The 17696-nt window shown below is 42.2% G+C and overlaps 1 protein-coding gene across 1 annotated transcript in view; it reads right to left on the reverse strand.

The window, feature by feature from the left end:
• Hasp (Hig-anchoring scaffold protein) overlaps positions 1 to 17696 on the reverse strand; it is a 240687-nt gene that overhangs the window by 41684 nt on the left and 181307 nt on the right. Inside the window, exons 11-15 of the mRNA XM_086968731.1 lie at positions 16786 to 16990; positions 11604 to 11773; positions 7512 to 7730; positions 4785 to 4952; positions 4043 to 4234 (exon numbers count right to left, since the gene is read on the reverse strand). Coding sequence (XP_086824857.1) covers positions 4043 to 4234; positions 4785 to 4952; positions 7512 to 7730; positions 11604 to 11773; positions 16786 to 16990 — 954 coding nt within the window. The remainder of the gene's footprint in view (positions 1 to 4042; positions 4235 to 4784; positions 4953 to 7511; positions 7731 to 11603; positions 11774 to 16785; positions 16991 to 17696) is intronic.

The following is a 17696-nucleotide window of genomic DNA, read 5'->3' on the forward strand; positions in this document are numbered from 1 at the left end:
TGCCAGGCTAGTGAAGGGCACTTCGAGTCCGAGCTTTCCTCAAGCCTCATTTGTAGCTCCTCGAAGAGCGCTCAAGGAAAAAGGATTTTCAGAAGCCCAGGCATGTTTGCGAAAGAATCAGCGTCTGAGATGTTGTTCCTCGCTTTCTCTTCCTTTTTTTTCCTTTAGCATCGCCATGTTAGGACTCCACCCGCAGCTTTACCACTTTACAGAATAACATAACACCGAAATGCTAGATCCGCTATCCTCTCTAGGTGTTCATTTCTTCTAGAAGCATTGTTGTCCAGACCTTAAGCAGTTGTATTGATGATTTCGTAATGATTTATAGGAACTGGGCTCTATCAAAGCCCAACCGTGAAAGTTGAGGGGGAAAGTCATGCCACCCGAAAGAAACGGTTATGTATTTTAGTGTGCGTAAATAATTTATTGGATGGTGACCTGTGAAACCGTATGGGTCAGATATGAAGTACTGTACGGCCATCATAACAACGGATAGAACCGTGTTTTTACGATATTGCAAAGCTAGCGAGTTAACCGATCACTGGCAGATTTCCACTGATAAAAGTATATTCGTCCACAGTTCTGCCATTACTAACCAGTAAATCACAGAAGCAAACATTTTGTGATGTTCTGGCTCTGTACTCCATAAGCCACGAATATAGCGGAGTACGGATCTTGTACGGTCTAAGCGGCTTGCACATAGAAGTAATGTTGTGTGGTGCTATGTAATGACCATTGTTACAGAACGAAACGTTTATACGAGTGCATGCCCATAAGCTACGTACACATAAAACATGAAGATTGTATTAAAAGCCTTATATTTCGCGAGACATATCGCGACGTATCGCAGTGCGTAGTTGCAGTCAGACTTACACGGGCGGGTTTAGCTGACCGAACAAAACGGGAACTGCTTCGTGCCGCATTTAGGATACATACTGATGCAATATCTCTGCTATAGCGATTAAGATTTCTATTGTTTTTTTGTTGTACCGAGCTCGCTGTAGCAGAAAAGAGCAAAAATAGATACCACAGGACAACTGTCTGAAAATACAAGAATTTTTCCACGATAGATACACAACCAAACCTTTGCTATTGGCGCAGCTTCCTTTCATCGAAAAAAAGGAGGGCGGGCACCAAGCTTCCGTGCTAAGTTGCCTGACGCGAGGAGAGGAAAAATAGTGTGGGGCAAAACAAAGGGCCAACGACTGCAGACAGATTTTTAAAACTGACGATGCAAGAAGAAAAAATCAATTCTTTTGAGCCGTATTTGGCCGGTTAGGTATCTAAACCCACCTAAAAACGTCACAGCAAGGGCCGTCGCGACAACAGTTTCGTCTGAAGTTAAAGAATGCCATAGTGGGGTGTGGCATAGTGAAGTCACAGCTTACGCTATATAAGCGGTGGTTATATAAGCTATATAAGCAATAAGTCATCGATACTTTACACGTTCGAAGCATACGGCTATGAAGAGATATATTATGTGTAGATTTTCTAAGTGGAAAACATATGTCTGAAACCACTATTTTCTTCCAGCGCGAACTCATCGCCTCGTAATTGGTGGCTAAGTTAGTTGTAAAGATAATGGACTTATAAAAAATGTGTGTATCAAGTTCGAGAACAAATGAAGAGGACCAGTGGAAAATAGGAAGTTTTATGAAAACGCCTCACCAAAGACCTCTATGATAGATCCGAGGCGGATGAAATGTCAAAGTAGATAAGTGGCGCTGAAAATGTATTCTGCTCTGATGCTTGTTGTTATAGTTTCACCTACAGTTATCGCATACGTGTGCTGTCTTAATGTCCGCATATTATAAAATCACATTGCGCTGGACTTGAGAAAAATTGCTACCCCACTAGTCAATCCACCTTTACATTGTTCATATTTTATGCGTTGCGGCATCAAAAGGCGTTTCTGTTAACCATACGGTAGGGAAACCTGACGGCGTCAATGGTTTAAGGGCATCAGTAAAGCGTGCGGCACTCCCCCGTTGTGTGACCCGTGGCTTTTTGGGGCACGCTTGTACCCAATCGATTCTTTATTTACGAGAAACAGTTCATACTGGAGGCGCCGTCGCTGCAAAGCGAATATTGCCAAGTGAATGGAGTGAAAGCGATAGCCAACGAGCCCTATAAGCTGCCGAATGACTGAACGGAAAGTAAGGCTTTGATTTGTCCTTTGATAAAAGACAGGTGAGCACATAAATGAACGAGCTTTACTCGACCGTCAATAGGTTGTGCCGAAAAGACGTACCAACAAGATTAAAACTGGTGTCTTTGACAGCCAGATCTGAATTCCGAATAGTATCTATTGCTTTTAAAAAGCGAAGCAGTGTGTGTTTAGAAGAAAGGCGTTTCTTTGAGGCGAGATGAAGAGGGCACGTCGCAAGAAAGGCTCTCGAAAATAGGACAAGGCCGATGACCATAGTGAAAAACCGGTGTTAAAAGTATGTATTACTAGCAATCAAAATTATTCCAGTTCCCTGAAATAATTCAACATTTCCCCAGAGGCTTACAGTTCTGTTGAGGACCCAATAATAGAATGGCAGTCTCCTGTCGCAACGTTTCCTAACATCGACTTGCGTGTACTAGTATGCGTAACTTGTTCACTACGATCGACTTCATCAGTGATGCCTATATAGGATACAGCGGCAGGATGTAATGGGTCAGCAAGGTTTTGAGTTGAGGGCCGTTACGCGAGCAGATGCTGAAGTTTGCTACTTTAAAGCCAATGGAAATAAACAGCTATTTGCCAATCGTTCCGATCGTTTAACTGGCAGAAAGGACAGGCAGATAACAGCTACACGTTATTACTTGAAAATAGAAACTGGCACGCAATACCACCATCAAGGCGCAAATACCTGCTAGAGTTTAATCTGCTTACTGCTCTTTCGGCATCGACTTGTTGCTGAAACCCTCCCCTTTTATCTTACATTGAATCATAGATTTCGACCAGAAAACCCTACCGCACGAAAACTGGTCCACGAGAAGATGCACATGTTTTATCTAACTGCATGTTTACGCTCGGGTGTACTGACCGCTTATTATTTAGAGTGCATATTTAAAAAAAGTCAGATGGTTGCGATAAAGAAAGCCCATATTTCACTTTATCCAAGTTTCAAAGTTTACTAGTTAAAATTAAATACGGCTGCCAATTCAGGCTATAGTTTCCCTACGGTTTCAAATATCTATTGTTACCTCTGCCAGATTCCACCAGGTTGTACCTACTTACTAGCTGTTCACTAAGTAAAAGAAAAGAAAAATTGTAAACAAATATATAGACCCTAGATACAGGCCTGACACAAAGACGTGGAGATATCCTTTACGAGAAAGATTCAGAACAAAGACAGTCGCTTTCCTTTAATGTTCTTCAGGACACAATGCAATTTACGGTTTGCAGAAAGCCGCGATGTCTTAGTTTATAACGACAGACAATATCCACTATTCTCTGAGCAATGCTAAAATCAAGCGTCGCTTTGCGAGTTATGCACGACATCTGTCTAGAGCCAAAAGTTCCCTATCTATACCAAGATCAACAATGGAAACGGATAAAAGAACGTCGTATGTGTACAACTCTTAATTCAATAGCGTTCGAAGAAAGTACTATAACAATAATTCCTCATAGTAATAGCTAGATCTACTTTTCGATAAGGCAATAATGGTTGATAATAGCAAGCGGTCCCGAACACTTCGTACGACCTGGCTATCTTCGAAAAAAAAAAAAACTGTTGGAACCTTCCAAAATAACAAGTACGATATCGCATCAAGTACATACATCACTACCAAGGGGTAGCGGAATGAGTCTTGTTAGACTTTCCCGGTTCTTTTTTCAAATGAACCTATAGAATGGCATGAGAATTCAGTGACACTTAGTTATTGAAAATACTGCTAGCTAAGAAAGAAAGGAGCTCTTAAAGCTCTGATATACGATATTACAGCAACTATGAGGTGGTGGTAGCAGTACATACAAAGTCGCAAAATTGCTAATGTACATGTGAAGCTCAAAAGCGAAAGAATGGGTCCTATGTGACGGTATATGACGTACAGGGTCGGCAGAAGGGTTCCTTGGGTTGCCAACGTCCTTCGACGCACCTAGCCGTTCCGTTGGCCGTCGCAGATTCGTAGCCAGTAAGACATGCGACGCGAATTGTAGCGCCATGCGGGAAACCTTCAGCAGTTACCTCGCGAATTTCTCCAACACCAATGAGATCTTCAGCGATTGGTGAACGACATCGACCTACCAACAAATGAAACTAACGTTCTTAACGATCGCTGCAGGTAGTCGATCCATATCCTTTACGATTCTTTTCCATGACCAAAGATTGTGCTCAATGCCAACTTGAGAAATTCAACCAGTTAATCGATAATTTGTATTGTAAAAACGCTAAACACCACAATTTGAAAGAGAGCGGTTATCTCTCGGAGCTAAGTGCACCTATTACAATAATGTTAGTGAAACCTCCGGAAAAAAACACAAATCGTTCGTATAAAAACGCCCTATAGTGACTCCTGTAAAACAGTACGATGCAGTTTGATTTGGCACATGCTTACTTGTTACGAGAAACAAATTACTATCTAAATATACTACAGCCTTCAATGTTTACAAAACTGTGGGTTTCACCTTATGCTGTGCGAGAAGGTTTGCTAGCAGGTATTTCCAGTTATCACCTGTTGCTTTCGTAGCAAAGGCATAGGCGAGCTATCTTCTATTACATTTCTATATGTTTCAGTGTTGCACTGTTTTCACATATCGTTTAAAGCTGACGGAAGTACAGTTGTTTACTCACCGGACTTTCGTCGATGTCTTCGATGACGAACGCGCTTTGCCATTACGACTAGTGCCTCACGAATTCCGGCGCGATGTTGTCTGAGGCGCTCACGGAGTTCAGCGTCACCCATTAACGTTTCTGGTTGTTCCGCGACGCTACGTACTTGCCGAACAGGAGGATGTGAGCCTGTGGGTTTAAACGAGCAGGACCAATAATTGTGAGCCGCGGCCAAAATGAAAGTCGATCAGATGATTACAAGATGATATCATTTGCTCATTATCGACTAGAGAAAGTCGTAGTTGCCGTTGCTAGGAAAGATTGATTTCAACGTTATATATCAGTGATCACGATGATTTTATCTATGTTTTTTTGTTTATATTATTTGAGCTGCACAATGTAAATGACTATCATTTTGATAGGCAGTTTACTAAGGAAGGTTCGTACAAGAAGTTCGTGCCCTCAACTAGAATTTCTTTCCAGTGTGTTTCGCTTGTAAATAAGTAGCATTACCTATGCACATAAATTCCGGTAATGGTAGATCGGAAAGCATGTTTTAAAGGGGATTATTCTGAGAGATAAAATAAAAGGGTAAGAGAAGAATATATTAGTAGGTTATTTGACTAGGCCGAACTATAACCATAACTTCCACGACATCCACATCTTATTATCATGCACAAGTACCAACAAACAGACCGATCATACTATACGACAACATTCGAAGGTAACAGAAGAGCAAAGCCTCTGGTACGCCTCAGAATGAGAAGCACTGCACTCTCTCTAGCGTAGCAACAATAACAGATAGTAGGCGCGCTCATGTAACTCAATTTATTAAGAGCTAGCCATCATTTGACGTAGTCACACAATGAAAGCTGACGAGGGGGGAAAATAGGCGCGGAGCAACGCGAACCTTCGGAGAAACATAACAAGTAAGCATTCTTTTCATCGACTTGCCTCATATATGTTCCTCACTGTAAGTTCTAGAAGATCGACCTCTAGACAGCAAGGTGCATGCAGTTGGGTCTTTCAGGGTCCAACGGGCCAGTTGGACTTCCTTACATTGTGATATGGTGCTCTTTCGCCTGCCGCTTCCTATAGGACCGATGTGCAAGAAATAGTAACTCGAGCATAGAAGAACTTTCCTACAAGCCCATCAGCTATAGAAGTAGAAAACGGCATAGGGAAGAGAATATGACGGAAACTTGTGGAAGGCGCTACCCTATGCTACGTTACGTATCCTTGCGCCACCATCGGTGGTACAGCCCCGATTACAGAGGTAGCAAACGGTCGAATAGTTACCTCATTTTGATTTGGTTGCGGCTTGCTATGCGTAGCTATATGTGAGTAAAGCACTAAAAATAGCATTCACTTTTCCCCTTCTCTAGGACATTTCCCATCACCTGCCACGATGTTGTTTCACTACATTTCTTGACCGCGTGAACCACTCAGATCGTCAATTTCAGATTAGCTTTCTACTGATCTGTACTCTTCTCTACGCTCTAGACAGTCCATAGCGATTCAATACGAAAATGAATCCAAGTATAGTGCGTCTTCGATCAATTGAACGCAGCCCACAAATTCCATCCCAGGACTGAAAGTGTTCGTTCAGAACTTAACTGTTCCTTCGGCTGGGAAACGGTCCTTTTATACAGTAGATATTGTTTGCTAAAGATCGCGACGCCCGCTAGAGCAGACGCAAAGACGGTAGTACATTTTTCCCTTCATTATCTATTTTGTCTGTATGCTGAATAATCATAAATAAATACCTGAATCGGTCTTACTTTAGCTAACAGCACAGTTTAAGCATGTTGCTTAAAAATTCTATTCCGGAAGACGATCAAAGAAACACGAGCACGCAAATATAACAAAACAGTACATTTTAATAAGAAAATTAATGTACACTTTTCGTGCAAAAGTCAGAACCACTCACTGTTTTTAAACAAACGACTTAAGATAGCTACTTGACGTACTACGGACGTACTTTTTAATTTAGTGTACCCTAGTTGTTAAGGACGACACTGCAATTGGTTTCCATTTCGTCGTTTTACAGACAGTGCTGCCGCACATCCCACTTTGATGGGTCCCTTAGGTTAGTATATATTAGCCCTAACTATACATGAACGCTTGTAAAGCATGAACGATGTAAAGCACACAAGGTAGATGCATTAATTATTAAATGCAAGCACTCACGCAGTTTCTAGAGCAAGTCGAAGATACTTACAACGAACCAAGATGAATTTCACCACTACCTGACCCGCCGCTGAATCTATTACCAACGTGCATCGTACGTTCCTCCGATTTTCTAAGCAGAACCGCATAGTCAAGGCTCTAGTGATTGACAGAGTGGCCCAAATTAGAGCTCCTGGTTTTATCGAAGGTTCAGTGCAACCTCTTCTACCACGACGTTTATGGTAACCATTTGATTTTACCTACTTATAATTGTGTGGCTTCGGTTAATCTAGGTCAAGGACATTTTCATCCGATTGGCGCGAAATATTTCTGCGAAGTAGCAGGTCTCTTTGATAGTTGCTCAAGCGAAAACAGCTTTACTTTCGGCTTGCAAGATCCACACCTCTCCTTCTATTGTAATCTGTTTCCACAGGCACAGCTTCGTCGACAATAAAGTCAAAGTTGTAGGTCACAGTGACGAACCAACTATTCCTTGTCGCCTGATCGACAACCGTTGCCACTATTTACGTAGACAGCAAACTCGCCGGTAGCTGATAGTTTGTTTTTTACTTTGCTTACCTGGTACGCAGTGCGGAAGTTGCGTGGGGCTCCAGATACCGTCTACGCATGTCGCTCCTGCCGGAGCGTTGTGTTCAAGCACGTAACCGCGTTTGCACTCGAACGTGATCTGACGGTTGTTACGTACTCGGCGCACGTAAGGCCGATAGTCGTACATGCCCATGTTGCCGACGAGAAGCACGCGACCATGCTCAATGGCGCCTGGATATGGGCAGTAGACTAGAAAAAGAACCGAAGGCAAACGTAACATATGATTAGAGTCAGTCTCGTCGCTCAGGGCAGAGCTGGCAAGATGTGTTAAGTGTGTGAATCGGGCTTGCGTTTGGTCAATAATATATAATAGATCTATAAGTAATTATTGTCACAACCCAGTATTCACAGCGCGACCACTGTCTATATAATACAATATAATATAATCAGTATAAGACTTAACTACTGATCCCTTGATTTATTACGCGGATTGACATTTTGAAATGATTCAGCCATCGATGCACATAGGGGGTGCTTAGTAGCTTATTTTAGTGACCCGAAACATCTGTTGAGCGCGATGTAAGATATTAAAAACAGTCAAATACTATGATTGATATGATTGAGTCAGTTAATACTCAACTTGTTTTAGTTTATCACTTTGAAAAATTGTTCTTTTTTTTTTTTTACAGAAAAATAACCACCGTGTAGAAGTAATTAATTAGCATTGCGCATTATTTCGTGTCACGCTGTAGGCGGTCTATGATAGGCCACTATCCTGATGGTCACTGTAAGCAACCCTATATATGTTTATATGTACACAGAGTGAGGCAAAAATCACCTAGCAGTTGAAAATATGTTGAACCAGAAGATATAGGATCAGAGCGAATGACCGTGGAGCGCTCGTTCTCCCCAGCTAATGTGGTCATACACCTTCCCCCAAAGGGGACCGGCTGCCGTTCTTTGGCACTACAGGGGGAACAGGCAGTCGTTTGAACGGTTTGTGAGCGCTAAACAAGCACTACTAGGTTAGCTGGGGATCAAACTAAGCGTCTCCCTTGCAAGCGCCTGAAGAATCGTGGAATCGGCTACTTCCGTTCATTTCATCACATTGGCTAGAATCGACTCGTACGCCAAGAGATTCTAAGGGTGGAATAAGAGTGCGGCAGGAAGATCGATGGGTGACCCTCAGCGGAAGCACGCTATATCGAACCAGTTCGGGACGGATACAACTAATCGTGCTAAAATCAGCCGAAACTTTGGGTCTAATAGCTCAGTATTGGAATTAACCGATGTTAACACGACGGAACGCCAACTAATGGCGTGCTGTTTCCCAGACAAGGTGATATGGGCTAGAGTTTATTCGCTATTGCAACGTAAATAAGCTTGCGAAGAAAATCCCTAGAAGTGCGCCCCTCTCTACTCCTTTAACCAAAAATGCGAACCATTGGCTGGAAGGTGAGCATCAATCCGAGTAAGCAGGAATAAGCAAGTGCCTTCAGTAACTAATTTCACTGACATCAGCAGAATGGTCTACGGGACCTCAACGACTCCCTGCTACACTGTCCAGCGGTGCTATTGGCGAGTCATGACAAATAGCGCACTGCATTGTTGCTATGAATGGCGAATATACCGACGCGCCGATTACCGACAGAGAGTGAGTCGTTGTGCGTATTGTTGCTAAATACCATTCTTAGCCTTGCACGACCCACGATCCAACATTGGCAAGGACCGCATCGTGGATACATTTATGCCGCCGGCTATAAGAGCTTGGTCGGCCCACGCTCGGATTTAGGCTAATCTCGACTTAAATGGAGGTAGTCCCTTTGCACCAAATAGCCCCCCTCCCCCCCCCACGCCCTCCCGTGGCCAAACTTTGCTTTGGTTTTCAATGGTGTGCGATTTTTCAGCACAGTTCATAGACGAGATTTTCCCCACAGACGCTGGCCTTTGAGCTTACGACCAAAGGATTTGTAGGCGTCCATTGCACGCATGCGTATTCTATATCAAGCGGTGTGGAACTCCGTGAAACACCCATGCGATCCCCAAAACTACCGTTAACTCAACGCCCCTGTTCCCGTCGAAGCAGAACGATTATGTTCACAATAAGGCAGAACCAATTTCGCGTAGTTTTTCTCTAAGCAAGTGACCACGCTAGTGCGCTGTACGATTTAGTCCTAACCCTGTAGCAATGTCTGCTATAGCAATGTTTCCTGCTATTAAGCTTGAGGTAGCTCAATAGAATGGGTCGCTAGGCGTCTCGGTCGCTTTGAACTGAAATGAGGTCGTCGCTGTCTAACCCAGTATTGTCGGGTACAGTTGCCGCATCAATAGCAGCAGTAGAGTATGGCTCAGTTGGACATCGTCAAGAAGCAATGGTCACTGCTTATCCCACATTACTTCACCGCTTCGCCTGTAGGCCGATTTCTTATTCTCGCCCCTTCAACATTACTGCCAACCTCAATATCCCTCACCGCTCAACCGTCTAACAGCCTGCAGTCCGTGCGCCGATTCCATCTCGTGATCAACGTTACTTTGCGATCAAATGATAACTGCAACAGTGGGACGAACGGTATTAAACACAGTTATCGTATGTCGTTAGCGAGACTTGGAAGCAGCGGTCTCTGGCTTTTTCGTAATTAAGTAAATTAAACTACAGATGCCTCCATTGATGACGGCAAATTTATAAATCCCCTATAGATGTTTTCAACTAATAAGGGCAGATCCATGAATCTGTATCCAGTATTTTTTCAATCACAAGTTAGAAGTGAAAAATTAACCTTTATCCATGTTTAGGCACATATACGTAACTAAATAACTGGTTGACTTTATTTACTTGCGTATTCAATTAAACACCTTATTAAGAAAAAAAACGTACTTTTCTGTACGAGGGAGGCGGAACTGTAAATGGGCTTAAATTTCGATCCGTATTTAGTACTTGGTAAAAGTATTCGATTAAACATTTACGATAAAAGTAAAAGGGAACTTTGTATCGGAAAGGCGATATGTATTGAACCATAAATACTGTATTCGATGTATTATTGAAGATAAGAGAAGAGTTGTAGGGAAGAAACTGGTTGGACGTCCGACATTTTATCTATGACGATTTGCATTTTGCATTATAGTAAAAAGCATACACATTTAATAACAAACTACACCCCAGCTTTTGTCAGTTGAAAATAAGTATAAACTGTAATAGTAAGGCCGTAAGGTGCGTAGTAATTGACCACGTTGCGCCAGGCTCGCAGGCATTCATCTTCATATCGATTTACTGCAAAACAAAGTGCTCAGGGCCCCAGCTAAACCTTACCAAAAAAAGGCGCTTTATCACATAAGTATAATTTTGCTTTGTTACTCGCACGCGATGTACAGGACCGTTAGCTGAGCAAAAAGAATATTTCATGGTTAGAGGTACGCGGGTCTCAAACCACTGATATTGGTTTCCCGAAAACCTTCAAGCAATAGTAATTACAATGTCAATTGATGGCAGAGCTTTAGTAGGTCAAAGGTCTTTTTTTCTGATGCAAAGCTGAGACCTAATAGAAGCTAAGTGCAATAGCATTTATTCAAGTACTCGCGCCTGGGACGGGGCATGGAAAAAAGCCCGTTCCAGGCCCGTTCCGAATCCAGCGTCAACATCAATACGTTTTGGTAAGCGCCTGTGGAAATGCTGTTACCCTATAATGACAATATTTTGCTATTGTATAATACAGTTTTCGGCATTTTTTCAAACATCGTTAGATTCAAACGCCTCTCGTATTCGTTGACTCAATGAAATATAGCAAACGAATGGTGCCCTAAATGGTGCAGGGACATATAAGCGCAGCAAAAACGTTTCGTCACACAAGCATATGTCACCAGAAGGAAAAAACACTCTACATTGATTTAATGATAGTAATAACACAGTGTTAATTATGTTAATAATGCTAACAGTTAATGCTCATGCACGGTGAACGCCTAGAACGTCGCTGGTCAAAAGGCGCGAACGCACAATAGATGTGTTACCAGTAAATCAAAATAGCATATACGACATAAAGACATACAAAAGAATCTCGTATTTATGACGACACCTCGTGTCTTTGTTCAAACAGCATTTGTATCATCTTTTGTCTGACTGAATAATACCTTCTTTGCATAGCGGAGTGGGGTTTGTCCAATTGCCGAAGTGGCAAGTTGTCGTATTGGGACCGAGCAGATCGAAGCCGTCGTCGCATTGAAAAAGGGCTTTCATTCCGTGTTCTGTTTTCGGAGCGATAACAATCCCGTTAGCAGGTCGTGGCGGAAGGTCTTTGCACCTGTGTGATCAGGAAGCGTACGATTCAAAACAGACAATTTTCACATTAGAATAGTAACATTTAGCAGCCAGCTCAGTTTCTAGAATTTGTATATATATCAAGAAAAGGATGCCTGGCACCCCACAGCACTATCCCAGACCGGAAGTTGTGAGACAACAACAACAACATGTATAAATGAAAATCAAAGACGTTGTAAGAACACGTCAACAGTGTTAAAACATTAATTTTCCATGCAATTATTGCTAAATGTATAATTCCTTTATGAGCGAAGCCCACAAATAAGTGGACATCATTGGCTTTCACAATCGCTTTGTTACAATTTTAATTTATCTATGGCTGGTTACTTAAATGTGATACCTCAAGTTATCTAAGGTTACTTAAAGAATACAAACTGCTTGACAGACTTAAATGAAGGCAGCAGTGCGAACAGCGTGCAGACGGTTTTTCGGATACAGCAGGAATGGGCGGATCTACACTGATAGATCTTTCTGAAAAGAATTTTCGACAGAATGTCTGAAGTGAGTCTATTAGATATTTGTGCACGATGGATTTGCTTGTACATTGAATTGCCTCTGGCAATACGAGTCGCTGACACATCAGCCGCTGATATGCTCTGAGCGGAATTGTGGAGTCGTAACGTATTCTGCCTCTCAGGATTGTCTCTGATACTTATCCACGTGTAGTGTCGCCATTATTGATGAGTTCCACCGCGGCGTAAATGCAAATGCGAAGCAGGTGAGATTATCGGAACGTGGAACGGGTCCGGCAGGGGCCATTCCTGGCTGCGTCCTTACTATCAACAGAGCAATGGAAAAGTCTCACTGTTCCTTGAAGCTACGATCAAAACAAGCGTCTGCCTAGGCCTCTGTTTCTACATAGTTTCTCCGAAGATGTTTGCTTTGATGCGCAACATCCAAAGCAATTCTTCACCCTCCAGAGGAGCTTAATGATCCGTCAATACGCACAACTCTTATGAATAGTTCAATAGAAAATCGACTTTCCTAGCCTCTCGACGACCTAAAGACTAGCTTCAGCTTTTCTGTTAATCCAATGGCTAAGCTGGTTCCCAGAAGCTTGTGGTCTTAAAAATATAGCATAGCCACATGTTACGTGCCGGCGTTGACTTATACGTATCTATGTTAGGGTTGTCCTGCCCAATAGAAGTGGCTATTGTGGAACTAAGAGAACAAAGGTCCTCTCGATTACAGCGTTAATACAGATCGAATCTGAGGTTCCAAGATTTCATGCATCTGCATATTGTAAACAAAGTAATAATAGCTATTCCATTCTTCTTTTTTTTTCTTTTTTTTTTTATGGATGAACATATCGATTGAATCAGCGATCAGCGTGCTCGGCAAAATAGTGTTGGATTGGATAATTTTTCTAATTTTCGAGCGTAACATCAAAAATTACGTTAGCAGAAACAGCGTACTTTAGATAATATCAATAAATTACTGAGTGGCAATTCAATTATGCAGCTGATATGCCTATTATCAACGAGAATATTCTAAGGAAGCAGGAATAAATGTAACATATAAAAATGGTATTCCAATATAACAGAAAAGAATATATTGTAATTAAGTAGATCTATAGCTTTCGGCCGGCAGGTAGTTGCAGGGAGGGCCTGTGAAAAAATGTAACAAACCGTATTTATCCTCGTTTCACCTACTTTGCTTCGTTTATGATTTGTGCTATTCCTAGTTCTTTTGTTTTTTTTTTTAATTAATGCTGTGCCTGTAATGGAAAATCGTAGCTCGAATCACCATTGCAAGTTTCCCAAAGTCTAACTAATGGCAACTGGTTGTTGAGTTGAGCGGCGTGTCAACACAATCGTTCATCTTGAAAAATTACAAGGAGCTCAAATTCAATATTTAGTCTATAGTATGTCTGGGCAATGTTTGTTTACGGAAACACGCTGCTGGTCTGTTGAGGCTAGGCCACAAGCACTGATGTTGTGGTATCTAACTTGACAATGGGGCGGAAAAAGGTACTTCGGGTAGTTCAAAGACGCCTAAAATGGGAATTTCAAGAAAGAGCGTACTTCTTTCATATTTTCGTCTATTCTTTTCGAATCTTTCAGGGTACATTGCAAATCTTAAAACCTAAAGTTGGCGTTACTAACGCGCAAAGTTCCAAGTCAGAAAATCCTTCAGAACAGCTAGTCGCCTCTAACGGACAATTGGCGACTGTCGTATTGACTTCAATAAAACTGAGAGTTGCGACTCAACGAAGAGAACAAAGCTTGCGCCGCGAAATACGGCGTCAGACAATTTGAAACTGCGGCAGACGGTTAAACATCAAATGAATGACTCGATACTTTTAAGGTAATCAACATTACAGATGAAGACAAGTTTCCCTAGCTCGTCGCCGCATGAGGTTCATCCTGTTAACCACGAAATAATATTTAGTCTTCGGAGAGAGAAGGAAACCGCCACACTGCACGTAAATTTTATGTTATCTCTAAGCATCTAGACTTAATTGAAAGTAACAAAGAAGTGACGATGAGTTTTGGATCGAACATGTTACCAAAACACTATATGTATTCCTGCTATCTGTTTGTTTTCCGCGCATTTGGGTCCGCCTTTTCCTTTGATTTTGCTCCATCTTTTTCTTTGACCCAATCGGCGCACGTCTGTTCCATGTTGGGTCGAAGAACAATTTGAATCTGGAACAAATAAAAGAACGATCCGGAATCCAATCACCACTTCTGGTGTTAGCCTCGATACTCAGCTTTGAAACGAAACAGAACCCAACAGTCTGGACTTTCAAGTTATCAATCGTTCTGCCGATAGTAAATCAGAAATCGTAAAGTAAGACAACATTAAATTCGTGATGGATATCAATATGGAACTCGAATACATGAGATAGCTAGATGTTACCCGAAAATGATCTCCTGCCATATACGACGAGGTTTTTCGATTAGGGAAAGCAAAGAAACGCTTGCAAATGTCGAGTTAGTTATCTTAGCCCCGTCTATCTTCTCCTCCTGGAACAGCAACAAGATTCACTGTGTGCCACTTCAAGCAGCAGACACTTCAGTAGTTGACCTCAGAAGCAGACGCTCCTTACTTCACCTTTCTCTCTAAGGTGCCGAATTCGAGTACATGCTAGTGCTGCTGGGACTTGTTGGAGAAGATGAATTCATCGTAGACAAAGCCACTTCCAATGTCCACTTTACCCACTAGAAGTACAGCACGAACACAAACAGGGGGCGTGGGGTAAAACGAGAGGCTAGACTACGGCGGAGATCAGCAGGTATAGATGCGCCAACAGACTTCAAAGTCGAATACAAAAGCTCATGTTTGTGTTTGAACACTTCTTTAAATGGCAAAGCAACGATAAAAATACCGGGATACCGGGATGAATTGGCCATGGAGGAGGAAGGCAGAGGGTGTTCTATTTGTCGCTGATTTTGGACATTATTCCTTACCAGCGCCGCCAGATTTTCGAATCCGCGACAGAAGGCAACATCAAAATTCGTAGTTAGCCTAGAGGCTACCAACAGAAACCGTTATCCTTAAACCATGCTATAAATCTTACGAATGAGCACGCATGAGCCGGCTTCGTTCGCTAGCGACATCGGTTGGAGCAAGCCAAACAGCTTAAGTTCTTGTGACCTAGTCTTTATAGCGAATCGGAATGTTTATTTTAGTTAACCTAAAAATATCTTTCCTTAATTATTTTTCTTGCTTCAACGTCCGTCGAAGAAATAGTCTGTCCTAATAGCGATTTGCTCTTAACATGGCTTCGGCTTCACGTGCCCCGTCGTTTACACAACCGCATTACGCGTCAGCGATTGCCAGCGACCCTGCACAAATTCTCGTCCATGTAAATGTAAATTGGAGCCCCCAATAAAAATCACATGGTACCAAGCCAAAGTAGTATTATAGCACCGTCCAGATAAGATCACTAGGGTTGTGGTTTAATGCATTAAATAAACCAAGCATCAGCATTTCTCTTATAAGATCTTTCCCTGAGCCACGTTTCTGAAGTCCGCCATCCCCTAGCCTACTGTCTGATGCGAATTGACAGCAAATCCAATTTGGAAGGTAGTGGTATTAAAGTGAAAAGGGACGAAAAGAAGCATGCAAAACGTATTGATTTACGCGCCTAAGCGTTATAAATTTCTTCAAATAAAATACAGATTTCTCCTATTGTCCGACCTTAAATGTTCCTATTAACTTCCCATAGGTGTTTGAGTTCCTGCCCGTTTATTAAACGCTAAAGTTAGCGTACAGACGGTATTTCGATAGCTGCATGCTATACCCCTATAGGCATCGACGGCCGTCATCGAATAAGCTCTCTGTACGTTGCCTCTGTACTCGATCCAGACAATTTTATCTGAGCCCAGTTTGCAAATTTGGCCTAATTTTAGCTGGCTGCAAAGCCGCTGTACAACATACTATTCCAATGTCATCTTTGTTATACTCGAAGGTCGACCCTTTCTCTTGTATTCCCGACCTCTACACTACAATTTACCGAATCGACGAGAAATACGACAGAATCGCTTTTGAATTAGAGAAAATCTCATTATTTAGGTTCCGCTAGTCTTTAGAGGGAAAACGATCTAGTTGTAGAAACGCCTTGACATCAATTCGAATAACAGTACAGACCTGTAGGCCCTTGAATCGCGAGATCGTTGTTCGCCTGTACGGAACGAAAGACTATCATTTACCTGTTAACCTGTGGGGAACTGGGGTAGCATGCCAACCGACTGCATCTTTTCTTCCTTGATCCTTTGTTGGCGCAACAACTGTTTTAGCTATCCGCTTTACTCCCCATAGAGTTGGTCAATAGAGCATTAATTCGACATCTTAGATTTTAAACCCTGAAAATGCTCTAATCATTCGTAATAGAGCTTTTGAGAAATATCCACTTTAACTTCGTCTAAATATCTTGCGCGTATCACGTCTTTGGTTAACTTACTGTCAGATCAGGAGTGATATTTACATTGATCAAATCTATTATTATTATTATTATTATGATTGAAAGGGAACTATAGAGCGACGTACCTGGCAGGAACGCATCGGGGCAGATGCGTCCATGTTCCATTATTGCAGATGGGTTGTTGTTGTTGTTGCAAAAGCTGTGAGAGATTGCTGCTAAGTTCGTGGTTCTCAGTACAAGTCACATTCAGCGACTGGCCGTGCTCGAGAAGGGACGACGGCGCAAGCGAGACTACCCGGCCGTTCTCTACCGTTGGGGTTTTGCACGGAGCTGAACAAATGAACATTAACAAAAATACATTACTACGCATGCGAAACTTGTTACGGCTGCTATTGAACTGTTAAATCATCCTTAGTAAACGCACGTACGTCTTTTTGCTATATACCTTGAGCATATATAAGTGCAGTAAGAAATACCTGCGCGCATTGGAAGCTGTGTAGACATTTAAGAGCATAAAACCTTTAAGGGACTTACTTTAGGGACCTTCTAAAATATACGTCTGTATAAATTTGTTGTTAGACCATTTTATTATGTCTCAGGTATTTTGTAACGTGTCGTGGGCCGTCTGTACTAGCCGGAAGGCACTTTTGAAACAACATTAAGGAGTTACATTCAAACATTGCTTTTAATAACCCATCAATATTCATGGGACTGCGACAAAATGTAGGATCGAACACCTTCGTACCAATCATTTTAGTGCACCTGTTAGTTACAACAACATCGTATACTATAACCCACACATTTGGCCTGCTCCAGAGATTTCACGACACGCTTGAAGGGGCAGAATGACTGTGGACAGCGGCGATCCAGCTATCGCACAGTAGCATGATATAAGGGATAGTCGGTAAAATACAGTATAGCTAATTTTGGGTTCAGGTTGGCAGAAGTTCTATCAGACTGCGAGACGACAGGAAAGGACCGAAACGCTTCAGGAGGAAGACAAAAGGGTTGTCAGAGAAATTTTCCTTCGCGACAG

This window comes from Varroa jacobsoni, unplaced genomic scaffold, assembly GCF_002532875.2.
Source record: "Varroa jacobsoni isolate VJ856 unplaced genomic scaffold, vjacob_1.0 scaffold_562, whole genome shotgun sequence".
NCBI classification, from domain to species: Eukaryota; Metazoa; Arthropoda; class Arachnida; order Mesostigmata; family Varroidae; genus Varroa; species Varroa jacobsoni.